Here is a 24,712-nt window from a genome sequence, read left to right as displayed (position 1 = left end):
CACTATAAATCAGTCTCATAAGCTATAACTAAGGAGAGCTGAATTTTCAAAATGTGAACCTTTTGCTGGTGAGATTTACTTCACAGAATTTCAGTAACTAATATTATGTTGAGAATCCTATGTAATACTGTTAGCAACAGAGTATACACACCACTGTACTCAACCTTGCACAAAATCAAAGGAAGGAACTTAAAAATAATATATTAATAATATAACAAATAAAATGCAAATAATAACTTATTCTTAACCCACTAAATGTATTTCCATTTGTATTTTCTAAACTGCAATTTTCATAGATAACAATACATTAAATAGGTCAAGAGCACAAAGACTAAAAGAAATAGAGCACTCATGATACCAAATACCAAAATTCATAAAATCTTGATGCTTAGAGCTGAAGTCAAGAAGCAAATATTTTTAGGGGCATCCCAGGGCATAATATTTATTTTTTGGACTCCACCAAATTTACATGCCTTCACTTTACTCAATGAGAAACACATATGTCCCTGTGAAAGAAAAGTAAACTATTAAATCTAAAGAATGACATGAAATCTAGAATTATGTAAGGTGGAAATTTTCACTGAATATGAGTATATTAACAGTTCCATATTATATTCTAGAGCTGAAAGCTAGAGGTGAATATTAATCATTAAGTCCATTACAGATATTGCAATTCTCCAGACTTTGCAAATAGAAATGATCATAAAGGAAGGGGACAGAAATTATATATATATATGTACACACACCCACACACACATATCTAAAGTATACATATAACCTCAATGCAGCTTTGAAAAGAAATTTGACAAAGGAATTATATAATTGGGAGATCCATACCCATTTTCCATTTTTCTTTTACATTTTCTTTCATATTCAACAGTTAATTAACTCACGCAAAATTGCCAGTGAACTGGAAAATACATTCTCTCTGAAGTCCGCATGGGAAATGATAACTTCGTTTACATCGGGGTGCGACACATCCAATTGAAGCACCGGTTTTCTTGCAAATACAGCATTTCTAAAAGAAAGTATAAGAATAGGAGTTATAACATGTACAAAACTTGAGTACTATAGATAAGACCGAGGTATAAATGTATATTCTTTGTGGAGAGTCTGAAAATTATTTTCATCATACAACAGCTGTGAAGATATTATATTAAAGAAATTTCCTGAAAAAAACTGTTCTACCCAGAAACAATCTAAAGGGACTAAAGATTCACTCCCATAACAATTTCTGGTAAAGGAAACCTCTAACCCAAGAAGCTTTGTTTCCTTCCTATCTGCTAAAATATTTTAAACTGAAGGGTTTGCAAACATAATGGTTATACATGAAAGTGTCATTCAAATTTCAATAGAAAACACATAGTTAGGAAATATTTATTAAGGACAACATCAAAACAATACTAAAAACCAATCTGTAAGATATTGGCTAGGATCACTCTATCCTAACCAAATGAAAAAGTGTTAGATACCCACAGTAGGTTAAGTAGTGATTCCCTCAAAAGATATGTTCAAGTCCTAATTCCTGGTACCTTTGAATGTGACCTTATTTGGAAACAAGGTCTTTGTAGATACTTGATTTACAAGTATCTACAAAGCTATCTTTAGCTTACAAGTATCTTGAAAGCTAAAGATTTCAAGATGAGTTCATCTTGGATTTAGAGCGGTCCCTCAATCAAAAGGCTGGTGTCCTTATAAGTAAAAGGAGAGGGACATTTAAGACACACACACAAGGGGAGGCCACATGAAGATGGAAGCAGAGATTGGAGTTATGCTGCCACAAACCAAGGAATGCCAAAGGTTGCCAAGCAGGCATCAGAAGTTCGAAGAGAAGCATGGAACAGATTATCCCTCAGAGCTTCCAGAAAGAATCAATCCCTCTAACATCTTGATTTGGAACTTTCAGTCTCCAGAATTGTGAGAGAATAAATTTCTGTTTCAAGCAACCCAGTCTGTGGTAATCTATTACAGCAGCCCTAGCAAACAAATACAATACCACTGCCACTAACTTAAATATAACGGTGGTATATAAAGAGAAAGACTATTAGATGAATCAATCATTAGTAAAAAACAGAACAGTACCTAAAATATCTTGGAACCCTTGAGATGACAATTATAATGGCCACTGATGGAGGGATTATACTGCTGACCCGTCAAGCAACACCAGGTTGTATACTTTGCCAACCTGAGGCTCTCCCTGTAAACTGACGTATGGAATTCTACTATAAGGTCACAAATAGAGACGCCTCTTCAGTATCAAGATATTCTCAAAGGTTCACAGTATACTCAGAGAGGTTACAGATGTCTTAAGAAAACATTTCCAAACTGCAAGGGGACCCTTAGAGGCCATGTTTCATGACAAGTTCACTATCACCAGAAGATTGAGAAATTTTGATACTAATACTCCCACATGGCCCTTAGATAAATGCCACTGTTAACCTTTTTCCCAAGGTTTTCCCTTGTGCCTTAGAACCTCTATTTTACTGTTAACTCCTCTGCATCTTCAACATCTTTAAAAATAATTGCTTCCATTTCTTTGTCTCAACTAAAATAAAGGTCTCTGCATGCTTCCCTTATAGAATCTCTTGAATGAAGCTGCTTACTTTTCCATCCTCCTTAATTTCCAGACTTGGCAAGGAGTGGGAGTGGGATATGGATAGAGGCAGGAAGGAGGACAAGCAGAACATTATTTTAGTTCTGTGTTGCAGATTGTAGGCCACTACTCTATCAGACTTAAAAAGATCTGGTCCTTTGAACCTAATGACATCTACTCTCTGCCATCTAATAATTTCCTGGTCAGTTCTCCACCTCCAGACTTTGGCACCTTTCTCTGTATTTTAATTCTTGCTGTCATTCTAAATGACTTCTGCACTGATGGGACAACCTTTCTTTGACTTCCTCAACTAAAATGTGTCAATGCACTTCATCACCACTCCAGTGTAACGAAGAATCCTCTCATCACCCAAAACTGCTCCACCATGGAAATCATCAATTCCATTATCACATTCTCTGAACAGATGCCACTGTACTTCCAATCTTCTCATTCTCTTAACTCTCATTATTTCTACTCAGGCCACATGGAGACCTATAGTCTGTTCCTTGCACATAATATAGTAAGCTATCACACAGAAGATTCACAAATTATAACTGAATGAGTAAGGAGTTAAGGTTTAGAATATCTATCTTGGAGAACAGAAGGCATGGAACACAAGAACACCATGTCACAGAAGAGCCACAAGAGATGTGGAGATCATAAATTATTAGTCTGTATAGTTGTGTAATTTCCATGTCAATCTTTCATTCCAACCCAACAAATGAGGTATAAGAATGAAAAGTGAATAGTTGGGTTGCCTCAGGATTGAAGGTCTGAATAACAGCTGAGTGGAAGTATGGTCATAATTCTGATGGTAAGAGTGGATGAAATGATGGGTAGGTCGGAAGAAGATAAGGAAGTGAAATCAGTATCATCACATATCTTATCCAGGGTTGGTTTAGCAAAATGTTCTTCTAAGATTTAATGTATTTGACAAAAATAAGCATTGGAACGTAAAAACAATATCTTACAGATTTCTAGTAAAGAAAGTGATAGAATAGACTTCCTTAGTATTGACAATATTTATGGTATTAGGTGTAATGAGTAAAATAATTTACTTACCAGTTTCGAAGCCCTAGTCACTTCTTTCCTGATATCTTCTATTAGAAAACCATAAACTCCTTCTTCTTCTTTACCCCTCTGCCAAATTCCACTTGACATCAGCTATGAATATATTCTCAATTAGAAAATAGTTTGGAATAAAAAATATATACCTATAATATTCCAATAAAAAATGGGCATAAAACAACTCAAATTTTAAGTATCTCTTACCTATAATAGTTATTTTTCATGGTCAAAGTAAGAGGCTACTCACATTCTTTGATTTGGAAGACACTGTATATTAACAGTTCATGTAACCAAACTGGTTTCTAAAAAGTATTACAGAAAATAACAGAAAAACAAAGGAAGAAAAACAACAAAAAACACTTATAATCAAGCTTTAGGGGAAAAAAAAGTGGCAAATACTTAAAGGTGTATATGTAATAATAATGAATACTATGGAGATAATTATCAGTGATATTTCAGGTTAACTTGAAATCTCGCTGGATTCTGAATCATAAAAGGCATATTTATAGGGAATCTACTGAATTGTAGTTAATGCAAACGAATTTTGAAAAATCTGTTTTAACTTCAATTTAAATATGTTAAAGGAACATGAATCAAGAAAAAGCATGAGACTGTGAATAAGAAATCCTGACTTTGCAAACGAGGCTCTGTGTTCAACTTTCTGAAAGCCTAGGCAAGTAATTTAATGTTTCTGACATTAAACACAGAAATAAAAACAACAGACTAGGTTGTTTCCAAGTCTCTTTCAGCTCTAACATTCCATTACCATTTATAACATTACTATACTTTCGTGTTCACAATGAAATAGAATCTTATAAGTGTTGAGCCTAGGGTCAGTATGTTTCAAGATTAATATACTCATTAATAAATAAGGGAAATTTTGATATGACCAACTTAAGCATATTAAATAACTCCAACATACTTCAGATGTGTGATCAGAGTTTTATTTTAATCAGTATAATATATCCTTAAAAAAACCCAAAAGTGATATATGTTACGTAAGAATTCTGAAAAAATAACCCACTGACTAATAAAATAGTTCTCCTAACTCTACTACATAAAAAGTAAAATACACTCTTTAGAAAAATGAAAAGGTTTTCTTTTGTGATGCAAACTATAAGGCTCTAACTTACAAATACGTTTGGAATGTCAACTTCATGGTCCCTTAAATCTTGGTACAAAGTAGGTAGGTTCCTAGACCAGTCTACAAATTTTAGAGAACCACCAAGAATTTATGTTAGATGATTTCTCAAGGAAGCATCTAAAGAGTTTTAACATGGATGCTGTTGCGGGTATAAAAATATGTCCACAAATTTGTTGATACTCCTTCCTTAAAGTGGTGGGAACCAATTCCTTCCCCTTAAGTGTGGGCTAGAATTAACGACTCACCTCTAACAGAATAAAGCAAAAGTAACAGTGGTATGCAACTGTAAAAACTAGGTCATATGGTTCCATCTTGGTGTATATCTATCCCTCTGTCTCTCTCTTTTATCACTTCCTCTGGGAGAAGGCAGATGTCGTGCTGTGAGCAGCCCTATAGCCCAGGAAGTACGGAACTGAGACCTTCTGCCAACAGTTAGGAGGAACTGAGGCCAAAAGCCACGTGAGTGAGCCACTGGAGATGGATACTCCAGCCCAGTCAAGCTTTCAGATGACTGAACCATAGCTGACATCTCAATTGCATCCTCATGAGAGACCCTGAGTCAGAACCACCCAGCTCAGCCAATACCAGATTCCCGTCCTTCAGAAACCATTTGAGAACAGAAATAGTCACAGATGTAGAAAACAAACTTATGGTTACCAAAGGGGAAGTGGGGGGGAGGGAGGGCTAAATTGGGAGATTGGGATTGACACATACACACTACTATATATAAAATAGATAATAAGAACCTACCACATAGCACAGAGAACTCTACTCAATACTCTGTAATGACCTATATGGGAAAAGAATCTAAAAAAGAGTGAATATATGTATATGTATAACTGATTCACTTTGCTGTACAGCAGAAACTAACACAACATTGTAAATCAACTATAAAAATAAAAATTAATTAAAAAAAAGAAACCATTTGAGATAATAAATGTTGCTTAAGCTGCTAAATTTCAGGATAATTAGTTAAGCAGCAATATATAACTAATACAAGAGCCAAGAAATGCTGCATGTGCTCATGGTGCCACTAATATCTTAAGGCAGATTCAGTGAGGTGAGAAGTTGGTAGAGGGAATGCGGAACAAATGAGAGACTAATTCTCAATATGACATCAATTTTTCTTTCTTCTGAGTGACACATAAATTAACCTATTTCCTTTTACACAAATATTTATTACCTTTAGTCAGAACTTTTCTTTCCAGGTTCTCTGTGAAATAAAATACTTTTCTTTTACTTCTTAAGCCTTCAAACAAGTCTTTTCTGAGATTTATCACTAGCAACAATGAAAACAAAGTAGTAAAATGAACAACTCCCTTAGAGACCTAACCATTTTCTCCTTTTTTCCACTGAGGCCCTAAAGGGTTAGACAAAAATAAGCAGGTAATGATGACAGGTATTTCTACGTACCAAGTAATTTCAGAATCTTAGAATTTGATAAATGAAAAATCTTATTTTTACATATAAGCAAAAGGAGATCCAGAAAAGTTAAATGACTTATCCATTTCTCAGAAACCAGCCATCAGGATCGAATTCTCTTCTTTAGAAGAATATCAGATTGCTAGGATTTAATTAAAAATTATACTCACCAAACAATAGTAATGTACAGTGAGATTCCATTTCTCATTAGTTTTCTTTTCTCCATATTTAATAGGACAGTCATCATTTTTTCGACAGAAAACACACGCTAACAGTGAAAAAAGTAATAGATATAAAAATATTTTAAACAAAAACAAAAAAAAACCCTATGGAATTGGTGCTTCTCTCAATTGATGTGTTCAATTCTTTTTGAGAGAGCAAATCACTTTATATTGTTATCAGTAAAGTAAAACTTCCAATACGTACTTCTAAAACAATAATGTGACTTTACATTTTTTTCATTAATCTTTAATGATGAATCCCAGTGTGTTGTTAAAATGGCAACTCATTGAAAACAACCGATTAGGAAACTCTGAAACTCCTCCATCTCTCTAAAGCAATAAAACCTGCCAAATGCTGGTTGTGCATTTGGTTATGCTGCCAAAACCATCAGAATTAACTTTTCAGAAAATCTGAAATCTGATTTAAAAACTTAAAATAATCAAAAGAATGCTTAATAAAGAAACAAGCTGCCAAAATTTGATGAGAGATTTGTGGCATTTTAACTTACCTGCCAACCATCCCCCACTCTCCAGCTGGGCAATGGCCTTAGGCCCATGTTCAATGTGTATTGTTCCTTAGGCCCATGTTCCTGGTGTGGATTGTCTAAGAGGAGGTAATATGGACCTTGTCAAAGAAATGTGATTGTGTGTTCTGACCTGTATGGTGGCTCCCCAAGGGACCGGCTCAGATGCCTGCCCTTGTTCCACCTGCCTCAGAACTTTCTCAGGGCTGGAGTCTGACTGTCAAAAACATTTAAGACAAATATACTAGAGGCAGCAGCTTGAAGCAAAGGATAACAGACAGGGTAAGCAGGTCACAGACCAAAAAGGCTAGGAAAGAAGAGTCTGGAAAAGGAAGATACATAGGAAAATAAGGGCTTTGAAAAGCTCCCAAATATACCAGGGAATCTAGAAGGACACCACATGCCCAGGACTGGATGCATGCTCAGAAATGACCCTAGAAACTCCAAGCTTTCACCTCTGGCTGATCTTTAGGCTTGTAGACTCATATAACAAGCCTATATGAAAAAGGAAAGATCCCAAATCAATGACTTTATTTTAACCTTAAAGAACCAGAAAAAGAACAAACTAAACCCAAAACTAGCAGAAGAAAGGAAATAATAAAGATTAGAACAGAGATAAATGACATAGAGAATAGGAAAACAATAGAATAAATATAAACAAAGTTGGTTCTTTGAAAAGGTCAACAAAACTGGCAAACCTTTAGCTAGACAAAGAGAGAAGACTCAAAACTTATAACAAAGCTACAGAAATCAAGTGTGGTAATGACATACAGATAGACATATAGATCAATGGAAAAGAATCCAGAATGACCATACATCTATGGTCAATTAATTTTGAACAAGTATTCCAAGATCATTCCATGGGGAAAGAATAGACTCTTTAACAAATGGGGCTGGGACAATTGGATAGCCACATGCAAGATAATAAATTAAATCCCTATCTCATACCTTATACAAAAATTAATTCAAAATAGATCAAAGACTTAAACATAAGAGCCAAAACTATAAAACTCTTTCTTAGAAGAAAATGCAGGGGTAAATCTTCAAAACCGTGGTTTGGGAATGGTTTTTCAGATATCACGTGACACCAAAAGCAAAAGTAATAATAGATAAATTGGGGCTTCCCTGGTGGCGCAGTGGTTGGAATCTGCCTGCTAATGCAGGGGACACGGGTTCGAGCCCTGGTCTGGGAGGATCCCACATGCCACGGAGCAACTAGGCCCGTGAGCCACAACTACTGAGCCTGCGCATCTGGAGCCTGTGCTCCGCAACAAGAGAGGCCGCGATAGTGAGAGGCCCGCGCACCGTGATGAAGAGTGGCCCCCACTTGCCACAACTGGAGAAAGCCCTAGCACAGAAACGAAGACCCAACACAGCCATAAATAAATAAATAAATAAATAAATAAATCTTTAAAAAAAAAAATTAAAAATAATAGATAAATTGGACTTCATCAAAGTTTAAAATTTTCGTGCATCAAAGAACACTATCAACAAAGTGAAAAGATAATCTACAGAATGGTTAAATATACTTGGAAATCATATACCTTTTAAGGGTCTAATGTCCAGAGTATATAAGTATTACAACCCAACAATAAACACACAACTCAATTTTAAAACGGGACAAAGGATCTGAATAAACATTTCTCCAAAGAAGATATAAAATAGCGAATAAGCACATTAAAAGATGCTTAATATCATCAGTCATCAGGGAAATGTAAATCCCACAATGAGATACCACTTCACACCCACTAAGATGGCTACAATAAAAATGTCAGATAATAACAAATGCTGGCAAGGAGCTGGTGAAATCAGAACCCTCATATACTGCTAGTTGAAATGTGAAATGGTACAGCCACTTTGGAAAATAGTCAGCAGTTCCTCAAAAAGTTAAACACAGTTACCATGTGATATAACAATTCCACTCCTGAGTATATATAATACCAAAGAATTAAAAACAGATGTTCAAATATTTGTACACTAATGTTCACATTAGCACTGTTCACAATAGCCAAAAAGGAAAACAAATCAAATTTCCATCAATGGATGGATGAATGGGTAAACAAAATATACCATATCCATACAATGGAGTATCTTTCAGCTATAAAAAGCAATGAAATACTGATACATGCTACAACACGGATGAGCCTAGAAACATTATGCTAAGTCAAAGAATACAAGCACAAAAGGTCACATATTATATGATTCCATTTATACAATAGATACATTATCCAAAATAGGTAAATCCACAGAGACAGACAAAAAGCTGGCTGGTAGTCTCCACGGGTTGAGGACAGGGGAAATGAGAAGTGACTGCCTAATGGATAGAGTTTTCTTTTGGGGGAAAGATAATGTTTTGGAACTAGATAGTGGTAACGGTTGCACAACACTGTGAATGTATGAAGTGCCATCAAATCGTACCCTTCAAAATAGTTAAAATGATGAATTCTATTGATATGTTATATGTATTTTACCACAATAATAAAAAAAATTTCTTAAAGGCAAATTGTAGAGCCAGGGAGATCTGAGTTAAGACTGGGCTCCACACTCTTGCTGTGTAACCTTGAACAAGTCACATAAACACTTTATCGTTCCAGTTCCTCATCTTAAAAATAAGGACAACAATAGCACCTACCTCAAACTATGCCTTAATGAGGATTAAATGAGAGAGTATACAGCAATATAATTAAAAGGGTATGGCACACAGATAGCACTGAATGTTAGTACTATAATTACCAATCCTTTCTATCTTATGATATTTACCTGTTCAGCAAATTTCTAATACCATACTAATAAAACAATAAGAAAATCAGTAGCTGCAAAGACTCTGAGCATCTCAAGGCGGCAAACCAATACAAGATGAAATGAACGTGAATCTAAATGACTGCATGGAGCAGAAACTCCCTACCTGTCCAATCTCCCCTAGCCACTCCACATTGAACTGTAACATGGCCAGTAATAAATGTTTACTGTATTAACCATTAAAACTTCAGGGTTTACCTATTACAGCAGCTAATCTTATTTACCTTAACTAATACATGTAATCAAGAATGGATGTTATGTGTTGAAAATATACTGTATCTCTTAATAGGCTACTCAGAAAATAGATTGCAGGACTGGAAAGAAACAGCATGAGCTAATACTTAATATTGTGAAACATCCCCCCTATATTTGTCCTCCCTCACTCCAGCTTAATAAGCAATAACTGAAAGGCCCTTCCCTCAATCTTTTAAAAGGTTTCAGCTCCCCTTCCTCCCCCATACAGAGTACCTGACCACATTAATTGCAGCAAATTGCCATTTGTTTACTGGACATCTTACACCAGTAGCTCCCGCCTTAACTTCTTCATCCCCAGTGCCTATACTTTCAGCTGTAAGTGTGCATGCAGCTATCAAGAGGAAGAGGAATACAAGGAATTAGCTGAGATTACATAAGAGGAGTCCTTAAGGTGAATGCTGGATGGAGCTGCATCTGCTATATGCTGTGGACCTGTGCTTTCCATCTGTTCTCCTCCTCCCTTTGCCCAGTACCGAGACCCTTGGACACAGAACAGACTAGGTTTCAGGCATGCAGGTTACCTTTCTTTTTATTTGTACTTTGCTGTTGTTTAATTTTAATGTTTAAAATTCAGTAAAATTGTTCTGACTTCATTATATTTATTAAGACCATCTTCTACTATACTCCAGCAAATGATACTGGTTATGTTACAATAATAAAATGAACACATTCATGTAAGTAAAAAACTGAGTCAATCTTAAGAAAAATATTAATAACAGTAATAGGTTGTATTTCCATTTGGCAAATATATGAAGGTAGTCCGTGAATTACTAAGTTTCAGAACTATTAGCACAGTTGATAGAAGTCTGTAGGTAAAAGCAGGAAAGCAAAGTAGAGGAGGTTTAAGAGCACAAATTTCCTTATCCAACATGATATGGAGTTAACAGATACTCTATAAGTGAGAGTCAAGATACAGAGTTTTAAGTGTAATACTTTGAGAGGGAATCAAAAAATAAATTTTATAAAGGGTAGATCAAGGAGAAGTAGTGGCAAAGGAGTATAAAGTAACAATTTAAAATTTTCATCTTCCATAGTAGCTAATCAATATGTACTGTTTATAACTAATAAATGAAGAAAACAACTAAAAGCAAAGGTCTACATCTGTTTGAGGAGGCTGTTGTGGGCGCTAATAGGCAAGTTTTCCTTTTCACGTTAAACTTTCATACGTTGTTTAAATTGTTCTCATCTGCATTTTATCTTTTGTAAGAAGAAAAATCACACAAAAAGGTAAAAAAATCATATTTATTAAATAAGTAATACTGTTTTATTCAGATACAAACCATACTTGATAAATACACATAGAGAATACAAATAATATTTGGCAAATTATCCTTTTCTAGCAGATTTTTGTTGAAATGAATACACACAACATTATATTTTAGTATACAGAAACGTGAACTAAGAATATCAGGAAATTCATTCCTATTGTTTGAGTACCAGTCTAAAAAGATTCATTGTAATAAAAAAGCAAGAGTAAAATATCTTAACATTTTAAATTAAATTTGAAAATATTTTAAATATGGTTACTTACTGGGATTCTGTGAGCCTCCAGGCTTACTTTCATTCATTTTACTAGGAAAAATAAGAATATACAATCAGCCATTTTAATTTTAAAATTCTCAAATTATCCATTTTAATTAGATTTAGTCAGTGTATGATTACAAATACGTTGCATCATTTTTTACTCTAGTACTTAATTTTCTCACCTTTCCAGATCTAAGACCAGTAATTCTCAACAAGGGTGGTAAATTCTGGGGACAGTGTTGAAATTAGAGGGAATGTTTTTTAGTTACCAAAAAGATTAAGATGACTATTGGCATTTAGTGGAAAGGAGCCAGGACTGCAGGACATACCAGGAACAAAGAGACCTACACTTTCTAATTTCTAGCAGTTTCACAAATCTATTGCAGAAAATTCCATAAACACACGATAACAGTCCTTCACCTAGAGTAAACATAAACATTTTAACTTATAAATAATATTTAGTTAGTATCCCAACAACACAGATTTATATTTGAGATCCAATCTCTCCAGCTTCTAATTTCTTACCCCTCTCCCCTGTGCAGATGAATTGCAACTACTGCTTACTTTTAAGTTTACTGTAATTCAGAATAATGATTGAGGTCCAAAATATAGGTAACTTACACGGTTATAGACTAATTTTGCTTTATAAGGAAATCACAATTTCTATGTGGCTCTGTCTTCTCCTCCTCTTTCCCTTCAAACTATCAATACAAGGACCCAAGGCATCTCACTTGGTTGGACAGTGCAATGAAGTTCTGTCTAGATCTTTATAATATATGTATAGACAGCTATGCTACTTAAAGAAAGGTACCTGAAGTTTCTTACTTACTAGCCTCAGAACTCTGTACTACACAAGCGTTTTCTCATCTTTACAATAGAAGAGAATAAAAGTGAACATCAATCTCGCATGTCACAAAAAAAGTAGCATAGGAATATATAGAGTACCATGCTGAAAAGCCTCCAAATATCACTGGCTACAAGATGATCATACGAAAGCTCTCCAGTGCTATCAAAACATGAACGGGAAAGGTTTTTCCTATTTGTACCAATCTAATAAGTATTCTATATAGTTTTTCAAAGTGTATTAATATACAGTATTCCACATAGACCAATGGAACAAAAATAAAGAGCCTAGAAACAGACCCAGACTTTTCCAGTCACTTGATTTTTAACAAAGGTACCAAAGCAATTCAGTGAGAAAAAGAAAAGTCTTTTCAACAAATGATGCTGGAAAAAAATGGATCTCCACATGGAAAACAAATGAACCTTGAGATTCACACTTTACACCATAAATAAAAATTAATTTCAAGTGGATCATAGACCTTACTGTAAAAGCTAAAACTATAAAAGTTTTAAAAGAAAAAGTAATGCATTATACTTCATCAAAACTAAAAGCTTCCACTCATCAAAAGATACCATTAAGAAAGTGAATTATGTATGCCACACACTGGGAGAAAATATTTGTAAAAGATGTGTCTGACAAAGACTTATACCCAGAATACATAAAGAACTCCTACAATAATATAAAGCAAACATTTAAAGAAATGGGCAAAAGACATGAACAGACACTTCATGAAGGAAAATATACAAATGGCCAATAAACAAATGAAAAGATGCTCAACATCACTGGTAGTTAAGATGATAAAAATTAAAACCACTATGAAAGACTACTTTATACCTGTAATAATGGCTAAGATTAAAAAGACTATCAACACCAAACATTGGACAGGATATGAAACAACTGGGGAACTCTCATAAACTGTTGATGTGAATAATCAACAATAATCAAAATGGAATAATCATTTTGAAAAGTTTTAGTAGTTTCATAGAAGTTAAACATATATGCCCATGAACTTAGCCTTTGATGTAGGAATTTCACACCCAGGTATACATCCAAGAGCAATAAAAAACATATAGACAAAAAACTTTATACAAAAAAGTTCATAGTAACCACCTTCATGATACTCCAAAACTGGCAGCCTAGAAGTCTATCAACAGGAAAATGGATAAAAAAATTGAAGTATATTAATAAAATGCAATACTACTTAGCAATGAAAAGGTAACAAGTGCTGCAGGATGCAACAAAACAGATGAATCTTATAAATATTATGCTAAGTGAAAGAAACTGTACACTATTCTTATCCACATCATTCCATTCATATGAAGTTCTAGGACAGGCAAAACTAATCTATCATGAAAAATATTAGTGTTTGTCTCTCAAGTGGGAAGATGACTGGAAGGGACTTAAGTAAACTTTCTGAAATATCCTACTTTTGCTAAGAGGATCTAAGTAAGCAACTTTGATAGAGAGAAAAAATCTCGGTTTCTAACGGAGGTACAGAACTACAGATAAGAGCTTTCTGAACACAACAGTCCTCCTCTTACTTTTGTAGTTTTCAAGGAAACACCCTAGGCCCACTTCGTAGCTCAGATCTGATGTTGACTCTTTTACACACAGCCTTGGCTTCGCTTTGACCCCATTAAAACACTACTTCATTTAAATTTCACGTCAATGCCACCCTTCTCCAATATGTCATAAGAAATCTATTTTACCCTTTGCTTGGTGCGAAGTCTTGTGGTTCCTCGGGTCTGCGACCTCTCTCATTGCAATGAGTCAACAAACCTAATTTTATCAGACTACAGATTTATCCCTGGTGGTTTTAGGCTGACTAGGCTAGGAGAGGTGAAAGAATAAGGCAAATGTCACAAAACATAAATAATTGGTGAACCTGTTTAAAGGGTATATAGGAGTTCCTTTTACTATTCATATAACTTTTTTCTAAGTTTAAGATTATATCAAATTAGGGACTTCCCTGGTGGCGCAGTGGTTGGGAGTCCCCCTGCCAGTGCAGGGGACTCAGGTTCAGGCCCTGGTCTGGGAGGCTCCCACGTGCCGTGGAGTGGCTGGGCCCATGTGCCACAGCTGCTCAGCCTGCGCTCTGGAGCCCGCGAGCCACAGCTGCTGGGCCTGCGTGCTACAACTGCTGAAGCCTGAGTGCTGCAACTGCTGAAGCCCGTGCGCCTGGAGCCTGTGCTCCGCAGTGGAGGAGGCCATCACGGTGAGAAGCCCACGCACCGCAACGAAGACCCAACGCAGCCAAAAATATAAATAAATTATTAAAATAAAAAAGATTACATCAAATTAAAAGTTACCCCTGAGGGCTTCCCTGGTAGTGTAGTGGTGAGGAGTCCGCCTGCCAATGCAGGGGACGCGGGTTCAAGCCCTGGTCTGGGAAGATCCCACATACCCTGGAGCAACTAAGCCCGTGCCCCACAACTACTGAGCCTGCGCTCTAGAGCCCGAGAGCCACAACTACTGAGCCCACGCGCCTAGAGCCTGTGCTCCGCAACAAGAGAAGCCACCGCAATGAGAAGCCCACACACCACGATGAAGAGTAGCCCCCGCTCTCCACAACTAGAGAAAGCCCGCGCGTGGCAACAAAGACCCATTGCAGCCAAAAATAAATAAATTAAATAAATAAATTAAAAGAAAAAAAAAGTTATCCCCGAATCGGATAATGTTCTAAAGATATTACAAAATTCATATTTTTGACTGGTTCACATCAGCTTTCTTACTAATCCACAGCATCCGAAATAAAACTTTTGTTGCTAAATCCTGGTGATGAATTTCTTTATTTCAATCAACAGTCTCCAAACCAAAACTTCAGAAAAAAAAAATTCACATATTTTTAGTGGGATTTTATCATTTGTTTTCTTCCCAGTACATGAATTTTAAGACTTCCTAAGTGGAAGGAGGAAAACAATGCTAGGTAAGTATATATCTCAATAACAGCCCAAGTCTTAACAACAGTCTTGGTCTTAGAAATAATATCAAAGCATTCCCCCCTTCCTTGAGAAATCATTAACAATTTAATGAAGAGCTCCAGGAAGCCGCTATCAAGAGGTATTCTGAGTCTCTTGCACTGCTTACCTCCACTTGGTCAGTGACACTGTTTGATACTCCTCCCCCTTCAAAATGTGGAGCCTGATTTCCTTCTCCTTGACTGTGGCTATGCTTAGTAACTTCCACCAAAAAGCCTGGCAGAAATGACAAAGTGTAACCAGGTTATAAAAGGCATCATGACTTTCTCCTTGCTCTCTGTCATGGATCACCTGCACTGGTGGAAACTGGCTGCCACGTCATAAAGGCTTTCTTTTAAGGTGCTGCTTGGCGAGGTCTGCTTGGCAAAGAACTGAGGCATTTACCCACATCATACGAGTGAGCCGTTTTAGAAGTAAATTGTCCAGCCCCACTCAGGCCTTCATAAGACTGCAGCCTGGCTGACAGCCTGAGAGCAACTTCATGGGAGACCCTAAGGCAGACCACACAGCTAAGCTGCTCCCGAATTTCTGACCCACAGAAACTGTCAGATAATAAATGTCTGTTGTTTTAAGGCACCAAGTTTTGGAGTGATTTGTTACACAGCAATAGATAACTAACACAATAAAGTAAGCCAAACTCCCTCTCATTCTAGCTGCATGGCTGTTCTTACAGTTTTTTTGGTGGGATCCTTAGGATTTTCAATAAATAAGATCATGTCCTCTGCAAACAGACATTTTTACTTCCTCTTTTCCGACATGGATATAAACTTTCTTTTCCGACATGGATAAAAACTTTCTTTTTCTCATGGATATAACTTTTTCTTGCCTGACTGCCCTGGCTAGGACTTCCAGTACTATACTGAATAGGAGTGGAGAGAGTGGGTACCCTATCTTGTTCCTGATCTTACAGGAAAAGTTTTCAACCTTTTACCGTTGAGTATGATGTTAGCTGTGGGCTTGTCATGTACGGCCCTTATAATGTTGAGGTACATCCCTTCTATACCCAATTTGTTGAGAATTTTTATCATGAAGGGATGTTAAATTTTGTTAAACGTTTTCCTGCACCTTTTGAGATGACTTTGATTTTTATTTCTCCTTCCATTAGTGTGCACACAGGGATAAATCCTGGTTGGTCATGATGTATGATCCTTCTAATGTGCTGCTGAATTTAGTTTGCTAGTGTTTTGCTGAGAATTTCTGCATCTATACTCATCAGGGATATTGGCCTATAGTTTGCTTTTCTTGTAGTGTCTTTAGCTGGCTTTGGTATCAGGGTAATGTTGGCCTCAAAAAATGAGCTTGGGAGTTGAACATACACTTCAGAAAAGAAATAGGACATGGCCAACAAGCAAATGAAAGAAGGAACACTGAAAAATTCTCAAAAATGTAGGGATAAAACAACACAATCTTAAACAAGCAAAAGAGGGAAGAAGAAACCACAGGGAAATTAGAAAATACTTAGAGACCGATGAAAATGAGAACATAACATACTAAAAATCTACAGTATACAGCAAAAAGTGATCAGAGGGAAATTTATGTCTGTAATGCAGACACTGAAAAAGAAGATCCCAAAACAATAACTTAACTTTATACCTCAAGGAGCTAGAAAAAGAAGAGCAAACTAAAACCAAACCTAGTAGAAGGAAAGAATTCATAAAGATTAGAGTGGAGATAAATGTAAAGAAAAGAAAAAGAGAGTAAAATCAAAAGTTGGTTCCTTAAAAAGATCAACTAAATTGACAAACCTTTAGCTAGACTAGTCATTTGACAAAATCCAACACTCTTTCATGATAAAAAATACTCATCAATCTAGGAATAGAAGGGAACTTCCTCAGCATGATAAAGAGCATCTTTGAAAAACCCAGCTGACATCAAACTCAATGGTGAAAAACTGGAAACTTTCCACATAAGATCCAGAGCAAAACAATGATGTTCACTCTCACCATATCTATTCAACATTGTACTAGAAGTTCTAGCCAGAACAATTAGGCAAGAAAAGAAATAAAAAGCATCCAAACTGAAAGCAAGAAGTAGCTCTTCTTGCAGAAGCCATGATCTTATATGCAGGAAATCCTAATGAATTCATAAAACACTGTGAGTTAATAAACAAATTCAGCAAAGTGGCAGGACACAAGGTGAACACACAAAAAAATCAGACAAATTTCTACACGATAGCAAAGAACAATCCATAAAGAAAATTAAGAAATCCATTTCATTTACAATACCATCAAAAAGAATGAACTACTTAGGAATAGATGTAACAAAGAGGTGCAAGATTTGTACACTGAAAGCCATTAAATATTGCAAAAAGAAATTAAAGAACCCAAATAAATGGAAAGAACTCTGTTCATGGTTGAAAGACTTAATATTGTTAAGATGGCCATACTCCCCAAAGCAATCTACAGATTCAGTGTAATCCTTATCAAAATCCAATGGCCATTTTTGTAGAAATGGAAAACCTGATCCTAAAATTCATAAGAAATTACAAGGGACCTTGAATAGTCAAAACAATGCAAAAAGAAAAAGTTGAATGAATCATACTTCCCAATTTGAAAACTTTCTACAAAGCTACAGTAATTTAAAAAAGGTGGGATGGGACTGGCATAAGGAAAAACATAGAGAAAAAGTTAAGAGTCAAGAAATAAACACATACATATATGATCAATTAATTTTCAACAAGGATGTCAAAACCATTGAATGGAGAAAGAATAGTCTCCTCAGCAAATGGTGCTATGACAATTGGGTAGCCTCATGTAAAGGAATAAAGTTGGACCTCTACCTCACACTAGATACAAAAATTAACTCAAAATGGATTCAAGATTTAGTAAGTAAGAGCCAAAACTATAAAAATCTTAAAAGAAAACATAGTATTATGTAAATCTTCATGACCTTGGATTTGGCAACGGTTCCTTATGTATGACACCAAAATCATAGCAGCAAATAAATAAATAAATAAATTGGACTACGTAATCAAGACAGTGAAAACACAATCCCCAAAATGGAAGAAAATATTTGAAAATCATATACTTGATAAGGATCTAATATCCAGAATATGTAAGAAACTCTTAGAACTCAACAACAAAAAGACAAATAACAGAACTTAAAAATAGGGAAAGGATCTGAATAGACATTTCTCCAAAGAAAATACTTAAATGGTCAACAAGCACATGAAAAAATGCTCAACATCATTACTCCTTAGGGATATGCAAATGAAAACAACAATGAGAATACCACTTGATGCCTGCTAAGGTGATGATAATTTTTTAAAATAAGCACTGCAAAGGATATGGAGAAATTGGAACCCTCATACATTGCTAATGGGAATGTAAAATGGTACAGCTACTATGGACCAACAGTTTGGCAGTTGTTCAACACATCAGAGAGTTGCCACATCACCCAACAATCACACTAGGTACAGGTATTCCCCACTTGTCAAAAGTTCCCTTTATGCCACTTCACTTCTACAAAAGACCTATATTAATACCTGTTTTTGCTAACCAAAGAAATCAAAAAAAAGATTTTCACCTTTATAAAAAAAGATAATTACTTCTTCACTCTATGCCATTTCAGCCTACAAAAGGTTCCACAGGAATGTTCTACTTTCAGATGGCTGGGGAAACCTGTACTTACTGAAAAGATTTGAAAACAGGTATTCAAACAAAAACTTGTACAAAGATGTTCATAACAGCACTATTCACTATAGCTAAAAAACAGAAACAACTCATTTGTCTGTCAACTGATTAACAGGTATACAAAATGTGGTATATCCATACAATAGAATATTATTCTGCTATTAAAAAATATGTAGTACTGATTTATGCGACAACATGGATGAACCTCAAAAACATACTAAGTAAAAGAGGCCAGAAACAAAAGGTCAGATATTGTATAATCCCACTTATATGAAATATCTAGAATAGGTAAATCCATAGAGACATAAAGCAGATTTGTGGTTCCTAGGGATGGCGAAATAGGAAATGCGAAGTGACTGCCTAATGGGTATGAGTTTTCCTTTTGGGGTGATGAAAATGTTTTGGAACTTGATAGAGGTGATGGTTGCACAAGACTGTGAATGTACTAAATGGCACTGAATTGTATACTTCAAAATGGTTAATTTTATGAATGTGAATTTTATTACAATAAAAAAAGTTAAATGGACACCTACCATATGACGCAACCAAGAGAAATAAAGGCATATATGTTCACTGTACACAAATGTCCATAGCTGTTTTACCTGTAATAGCCAAAAACTATAAACAACCTAAATGCCCATCAACAGACAACTGATAAAACAAATAGTGGAATATTCATATAATGAAATACAATTACTAAAACTCACTGAACTATATACTCTTAAAATGGGTTAATTTTATTCTATACTATTATATTACCAGACAGATGTTTAAAAGTTAACAACCACCATTAAAAAATAAAGATATTTATTTAAATTAAAAGGAAAAGCACCAGGTAAGAAGCTTGTAAGTCACCCCTCCATCCAAAGAGCAAGAGCTGAAAAGACTGAAAAACCAACAACACTTCTTGGATCTGTAAGAAGGGAGGACACAGCAAGCCACTGCCTCCAAGACTGGAGAGAAAGGTGAATACAGGGAGTCACAGCTTACCTGAGCAGAGTTACCAGCTGAAACTGCTGTAGGATCCAGCACTGCAGTGGGAAAACCTGAACTATAATTGACTAATTGATTGCTGGAGGCTCAGTGTGGACAACTTTGAGAGTTAAAAACTCAAGGGGCATCCAATCATGGGGCCTCTCACAATACTGTGAGATTTATCACCAGGAACTCAGCGAGGGTCCACAGTAAATATCAGAGAAAAATCCCCTTGTGATTTTGGCAAGGGGAGGGGAAAAGGTGCCATTTTGAAATACACCAAAGCACTCTGTTCTTCTTAATAAGGCCTGCCCTCAAGAGAAACTAGTTAACCAGAGCCTAAGCTGCTGGGGTATTATCAGAGCCTAAATGACCCAGGGAAAGGAAACACCCAACTCCAGCATAATGTAGCCATCCCACATAAGAGGGGAGAAAAAAGCTGAGATACTTGTGAACTTCAAAGTCCAGAGGCATAGGCTCACAAAAAGACTGAGACTTAAATCACAGGACTATAAAACACTTCCCCTTCTTCCACACCTTACCACCATGGTACTAATGGCTTATTTACAACAATTCCTTTTACTCAGTACCTCATGTCTGGCTATCAAGAAAAAACTTACAAGACATATCAAAGAGCAAAAAGCACAATTTGAAAAGGCAGAGCAAACATCAGAACCAAACATGACAGGGATGTTGGATTTATCAGAACAGGAATTTGAAATTATGATTAATATGCTAAGGGCGCTAATGGATAAAGTAGACAATACACAAGACCAGACAGGCAATGTAAGCAGAGAAATGGAAATTCTAAGAAAGAATCAGAAAGAAATGCTACAGATCAAAAATATTAATGGAAACGAAGAATTGTTTGATAGGATTACTAGTAGATGGGACAAGGCTGAGGAGAGACCTCTGAGCCTAAAGATAACTCGACAGAAGCTTTGAAAACTAAAAAGCAAAGAGGACAAAAACTGAAAAAAAAACAACATAATATCCAAGGACTGTGAGACACCACAGAGAGTGTAACAAAAGTGTTCTAGGAATACCAGAAGAGAGAAAGGAACAGGAGAAATATTTGAAACAATAACAAATTAATGTCAGACACCAAACCACAGATCCAGAAAGTTCCAGAAAACCAAGCAGGATAACTGCCAAAAAACTACACCTAGGTCTATCATTTCAAACTACAGAAAATCAACGGTAAAGAAAAAAATCCTGAAAAAAAGCTACAGGGGGAAAAAAAATCTTACCTATAGAGGAACAAAGGCAGGAATTATATCCAACTTCTCAGAAACAATGCAAGCAAAAAGAGAGTGGAGTGAAATATTTAAAGCATTGGGGGGTGGGAGGGAGGAGAAAAACCAACCTAGAATTCTGTATCCTGTGAAATTACCCTTCAGAAATGTAAGAGAAATAAAGACTTCCTCAAACAAAAACTGATGGAATATTTTGCCAGTAGACCTGCCTTGTGAGAAATGTTAAAAGTTCTTGAGAGAGAAAGAAAATGATATAGATCAGAAATTCAGATCTACATAAAGTATCAGGCAAAGAATAAGTAAAGGTAAAATAAACTGTTTTATTTTTCTTATTCTTAATAATGAGTTAACAGTTTTTCAAAATAACAATAGCACCAATGTATTTGATTATGTATTAGTTGTGTACTGCAAACTCTAGGGCAACTACTAAAAAAAGTTAAAAGAGTATAACTGATATCTTAAGAAAGGAGAGAAAATCATATAAAATGCTCAGTTAAAATCACAAAAAGCAGGGACTTCCCTGGCGGTCCAGTGGTAAAGAATCCGCCTTCAAATGCCGGGGACGCAGGTTCGATCCCTTGTTGGGGAACTAAGATCCCACATGCCGCAGGGCAACTAAGCCCGTGCACACCACAACTACTGAGCCCGTGCACCTCAACTAGAGAGCCCACATGCCGCAACCTACAGAACCCACACGCTCTGGAGCCCGTGCACCACAACTAGAGAGAAAAAACCCACAGGCCACAACTAGAGAGAAGCTCACACACTGCAACAAAGAGCCCATGTGCTGCAACAACAAAAAAAGATCCTGCATGCTGCAACGAAGATCCCAGATGCCACAACAAAGACCCAATGCAGCCAAAATAAATAAATAAATAAAAATAAATAAATGAAAAGACAGATCCTTGTTTAAAAAAAATCACAAAAGACAGAAAAAGAGTAGAGACAAATATAGGAACAAAGAACAAGGGTAGCAAATAGAAAACAGTAACAAATATGGTAGCTATTAATCTAACTATATCAATAATCACTTTGAACGTCAATGGTCTAAATGCACCAATTAGAAGACAGATTTAAAGACGAAGACCTACTAGAGAATGGACTTGAGGATGCGGGGAGGGGGAAGGGGAAGCTGGGACAAAGTGAGAGAGTGGCATGGACATATATCTATACACTATCAAATGTAAAACCGATAGCTAGTGGGAAGCAGCCGCATAGCACAGGGAGATCAGCTCAGTGCTTTGTAACCACCTAGAGGGGTGGGATAGGGAGGGTGGGAGGGAGGGAGACACAAGAGGGAAGAGATATGGGGATACATGTATATGTATAACTGATTCACTGTTATAAAGCAGAAACTAACACACCATTGTAAAGCAATTATACTCCAATAAAGATGTTAAAAAAAAAAAAAAGATTTGTCAGAGTGGATCAAAAAATAAGACCTAACTATACGTTGTCTCAAGATGTCCACTTTATACATAGATTAAAAGTAAACAGATGGAGAAAATATACCATGCTAACATTAATCAAAAGAAAGCAGGAGTAGCTATATTAATTTCAGAAACAGCAGACTTCAAAGTAAGGAAATTTATCAGCAATAAAGAAGGACATTACATAATGATAAAGGGGTCAATTTCCCAAGAAGGTATAAAATACTTAACATGTATGTACCTAACAACAGAATGTTAAAATATATGAGGCAAAAACTAATAGAACTGCAAAGAGAAGCAGATGAATACACAACCATAGTTGGAGCCCTCAACATCCCCTCTATCAGAAATGGATAGATCCGGCACAAAGAGAATCAGTAAGGACAACACTCACCTTGGTGTTTACCCAAAGGTGGTAAAAACTTATGTCCACATCAAAACCTTCACACGGATGTTTACAGCATCTTTATTCATAATTGCCAAAACCTGGAAGCACCTAAGATCTCCTTCAGTAGATGACCAGATAAACAAACTATGGTACACCCAGACAATGAAATATTATTCAGTGCTAAGAAAAAAAAAAAAAGCTATCAAGCCATGAAAAGACATGGGGGAAACCTAAATGCATATTACTAAGTTAAAGAAGCCAATCTGAAAAGGCTACATACTGTATGATTCCACCTATATGATATTCTGGAAGAGGCAAAACTATGGAGATAGTAAAAAGATCAGTGGTTACAAAGGGCAAAGGAGGGATGAGTAGGTGAAGCACATATGATTTTTAAAACAGTGAAAATACTGTGTATGATACCATAATAATAGATACATGTCATCATTCATTTGTCCAAACCCATAGAATGTATAACAGCCAGAGTGAACTATAATTTAAACTATAGACTTTGAGTGATTACCTTGTGTCAATGTAAGCTCGTCAGTTATAACAAATGTACCACCCTAGCGCGGGATGTTGATAATGGGAGAGGTTATGCATGTGTGGGGGTGGGGTACACGGGAAATCTCTACCATCTTCCCCTCAATTTTGCTGTGAACCTAAAACTGCTCCTATAAAAATATACTCCTTCTTATTAGCAAAGCAGAAATGGAGACAAAGATGTAGAGGACAAACATATGGACACCAAGGGGGGAAAGAAGGGGGGTGGGATGAATTGGGACATTGGGATTGAGATAAATACACTACTGATACTATGTATAAAATAGATAACTAATGAGAACCCACTGTACAGCTCAGGGAACTCTACTCAATGCTCTGTGGAGACCTAAATGGGAAGGAACTCCAAAAAAGAGGGGATATACGTATACATATAGCTGATTCACTTTGCTGTACGGCAGAAACTAGCACAACATTATAAAGCAACTATACTCCAATAAATATTAATTTAAAAAAAACAGTTGAAAACCCTAATTAGTTAATACAGTAATGAATAAACTTTTTTGCTTCATGTAAAATGTGTTTATAAAAAATATTCGAAAGTTATATGTTTTGTCTTAAAAAATAAAAATATAGTCTTAAAAAAAGGAAAAGCAATAAAGTTATGTTTATATTGACTTACTTTATAGCTAGTCTTCCAGAAATAGGTTTTCCCTACCTCCCTCTCTATATATTGGCTCCCTGTGCCCACTGTTCATGTTTCTTCATCACTCCATTGTCATCTCAGCACATAAAGACCTTTCCAGCTTGGTTACCAATAGTTTCTTGGTATCCCAATTCCAAATTCAAGAAGAAACAATGTGAATGGTTTAGCCTGCATCAGATATTCAGCTCTGATTCAAATACATGGTGCTACTTTGGCTGGAGAAGGTATGTGGGATGAGAGCATTATTAGGATCATATGCTCCTTAGTCCAACCCCTTACCCACTGCCCACTGGTCCTTAGAATGATGTGCCTACAACGTTGGCAGGTTTTTAAAGAAAAGGTTGTGGGCAAGGAGGTCAGGTAACAGTCTTAACTGTTCAAACTGAAAAGGAAAGGCAAACGTTTCTGGTTTTAATTTCCCAATATTTCCTTAATTTAGAATTGAATTAATG

At 36.0% G+C, this 24,712-nt stretch overlaps 1 protein-coding gene across 6 annotated transcripts in view; it reads right to left on the bottom strand.

Moving 5' to 3' along the window:
- G2E3 (G2/M-phase specific E3 ubiquitin protein ligase) overlaps positions 1-24,712 on the bottom strand; it is a 74,845-nt gene that overhangs the window by 29,828 nt on the left and 20,305 nt on the right. The window contains exons 2-5 of one of the 6 annotated variants that reach the window (XM_059915655.1): positions 11,558-11,598; positions 6,958-7,052; positions 3,656-3,757; positions 894-1,018 (exon numbers count right to left, since the gene is read on the bottom strand). In XM_059915655.1, the coding sequence (XP_059771638.1) occupies positions 894-1,018; positions 3,656-3,757; positions 6,958-7,052; positions 11,558-11,598 (363 nt within the window). Of the gene's footprint in view, positions 1-893; positions 1,019-3,655; positions 3,758-6,218; positions 6,370-6,397; positions 6,496-6,957; positions 7,053-11,557; positions 11,599-24,712 lie in introns of those variants that run through there. The other 5 variants (XM_059915654.1, XM_059915660.1, XM_059915658.1 and 2 more) reach the window with 5 other exon arrangements.

Source organism: Balaenoptera ricei, chromosome 2 (genome assembly GCF_028023285.1).
Source record: "Balaenoptera ricei isolate mBalRic1 chromosome 2, mBalRic1.hap2, whole genome shotgun sequence".
NCBI lineage: Eukaryota > Metazoa > Chordata > Mammalia > Artiodactyla > Balaenopteridae > Balaenoptera > Balaenoptera ricei.
This window is presented reverse-complemented; position numbering and strand designations above follow the sequence as displayed.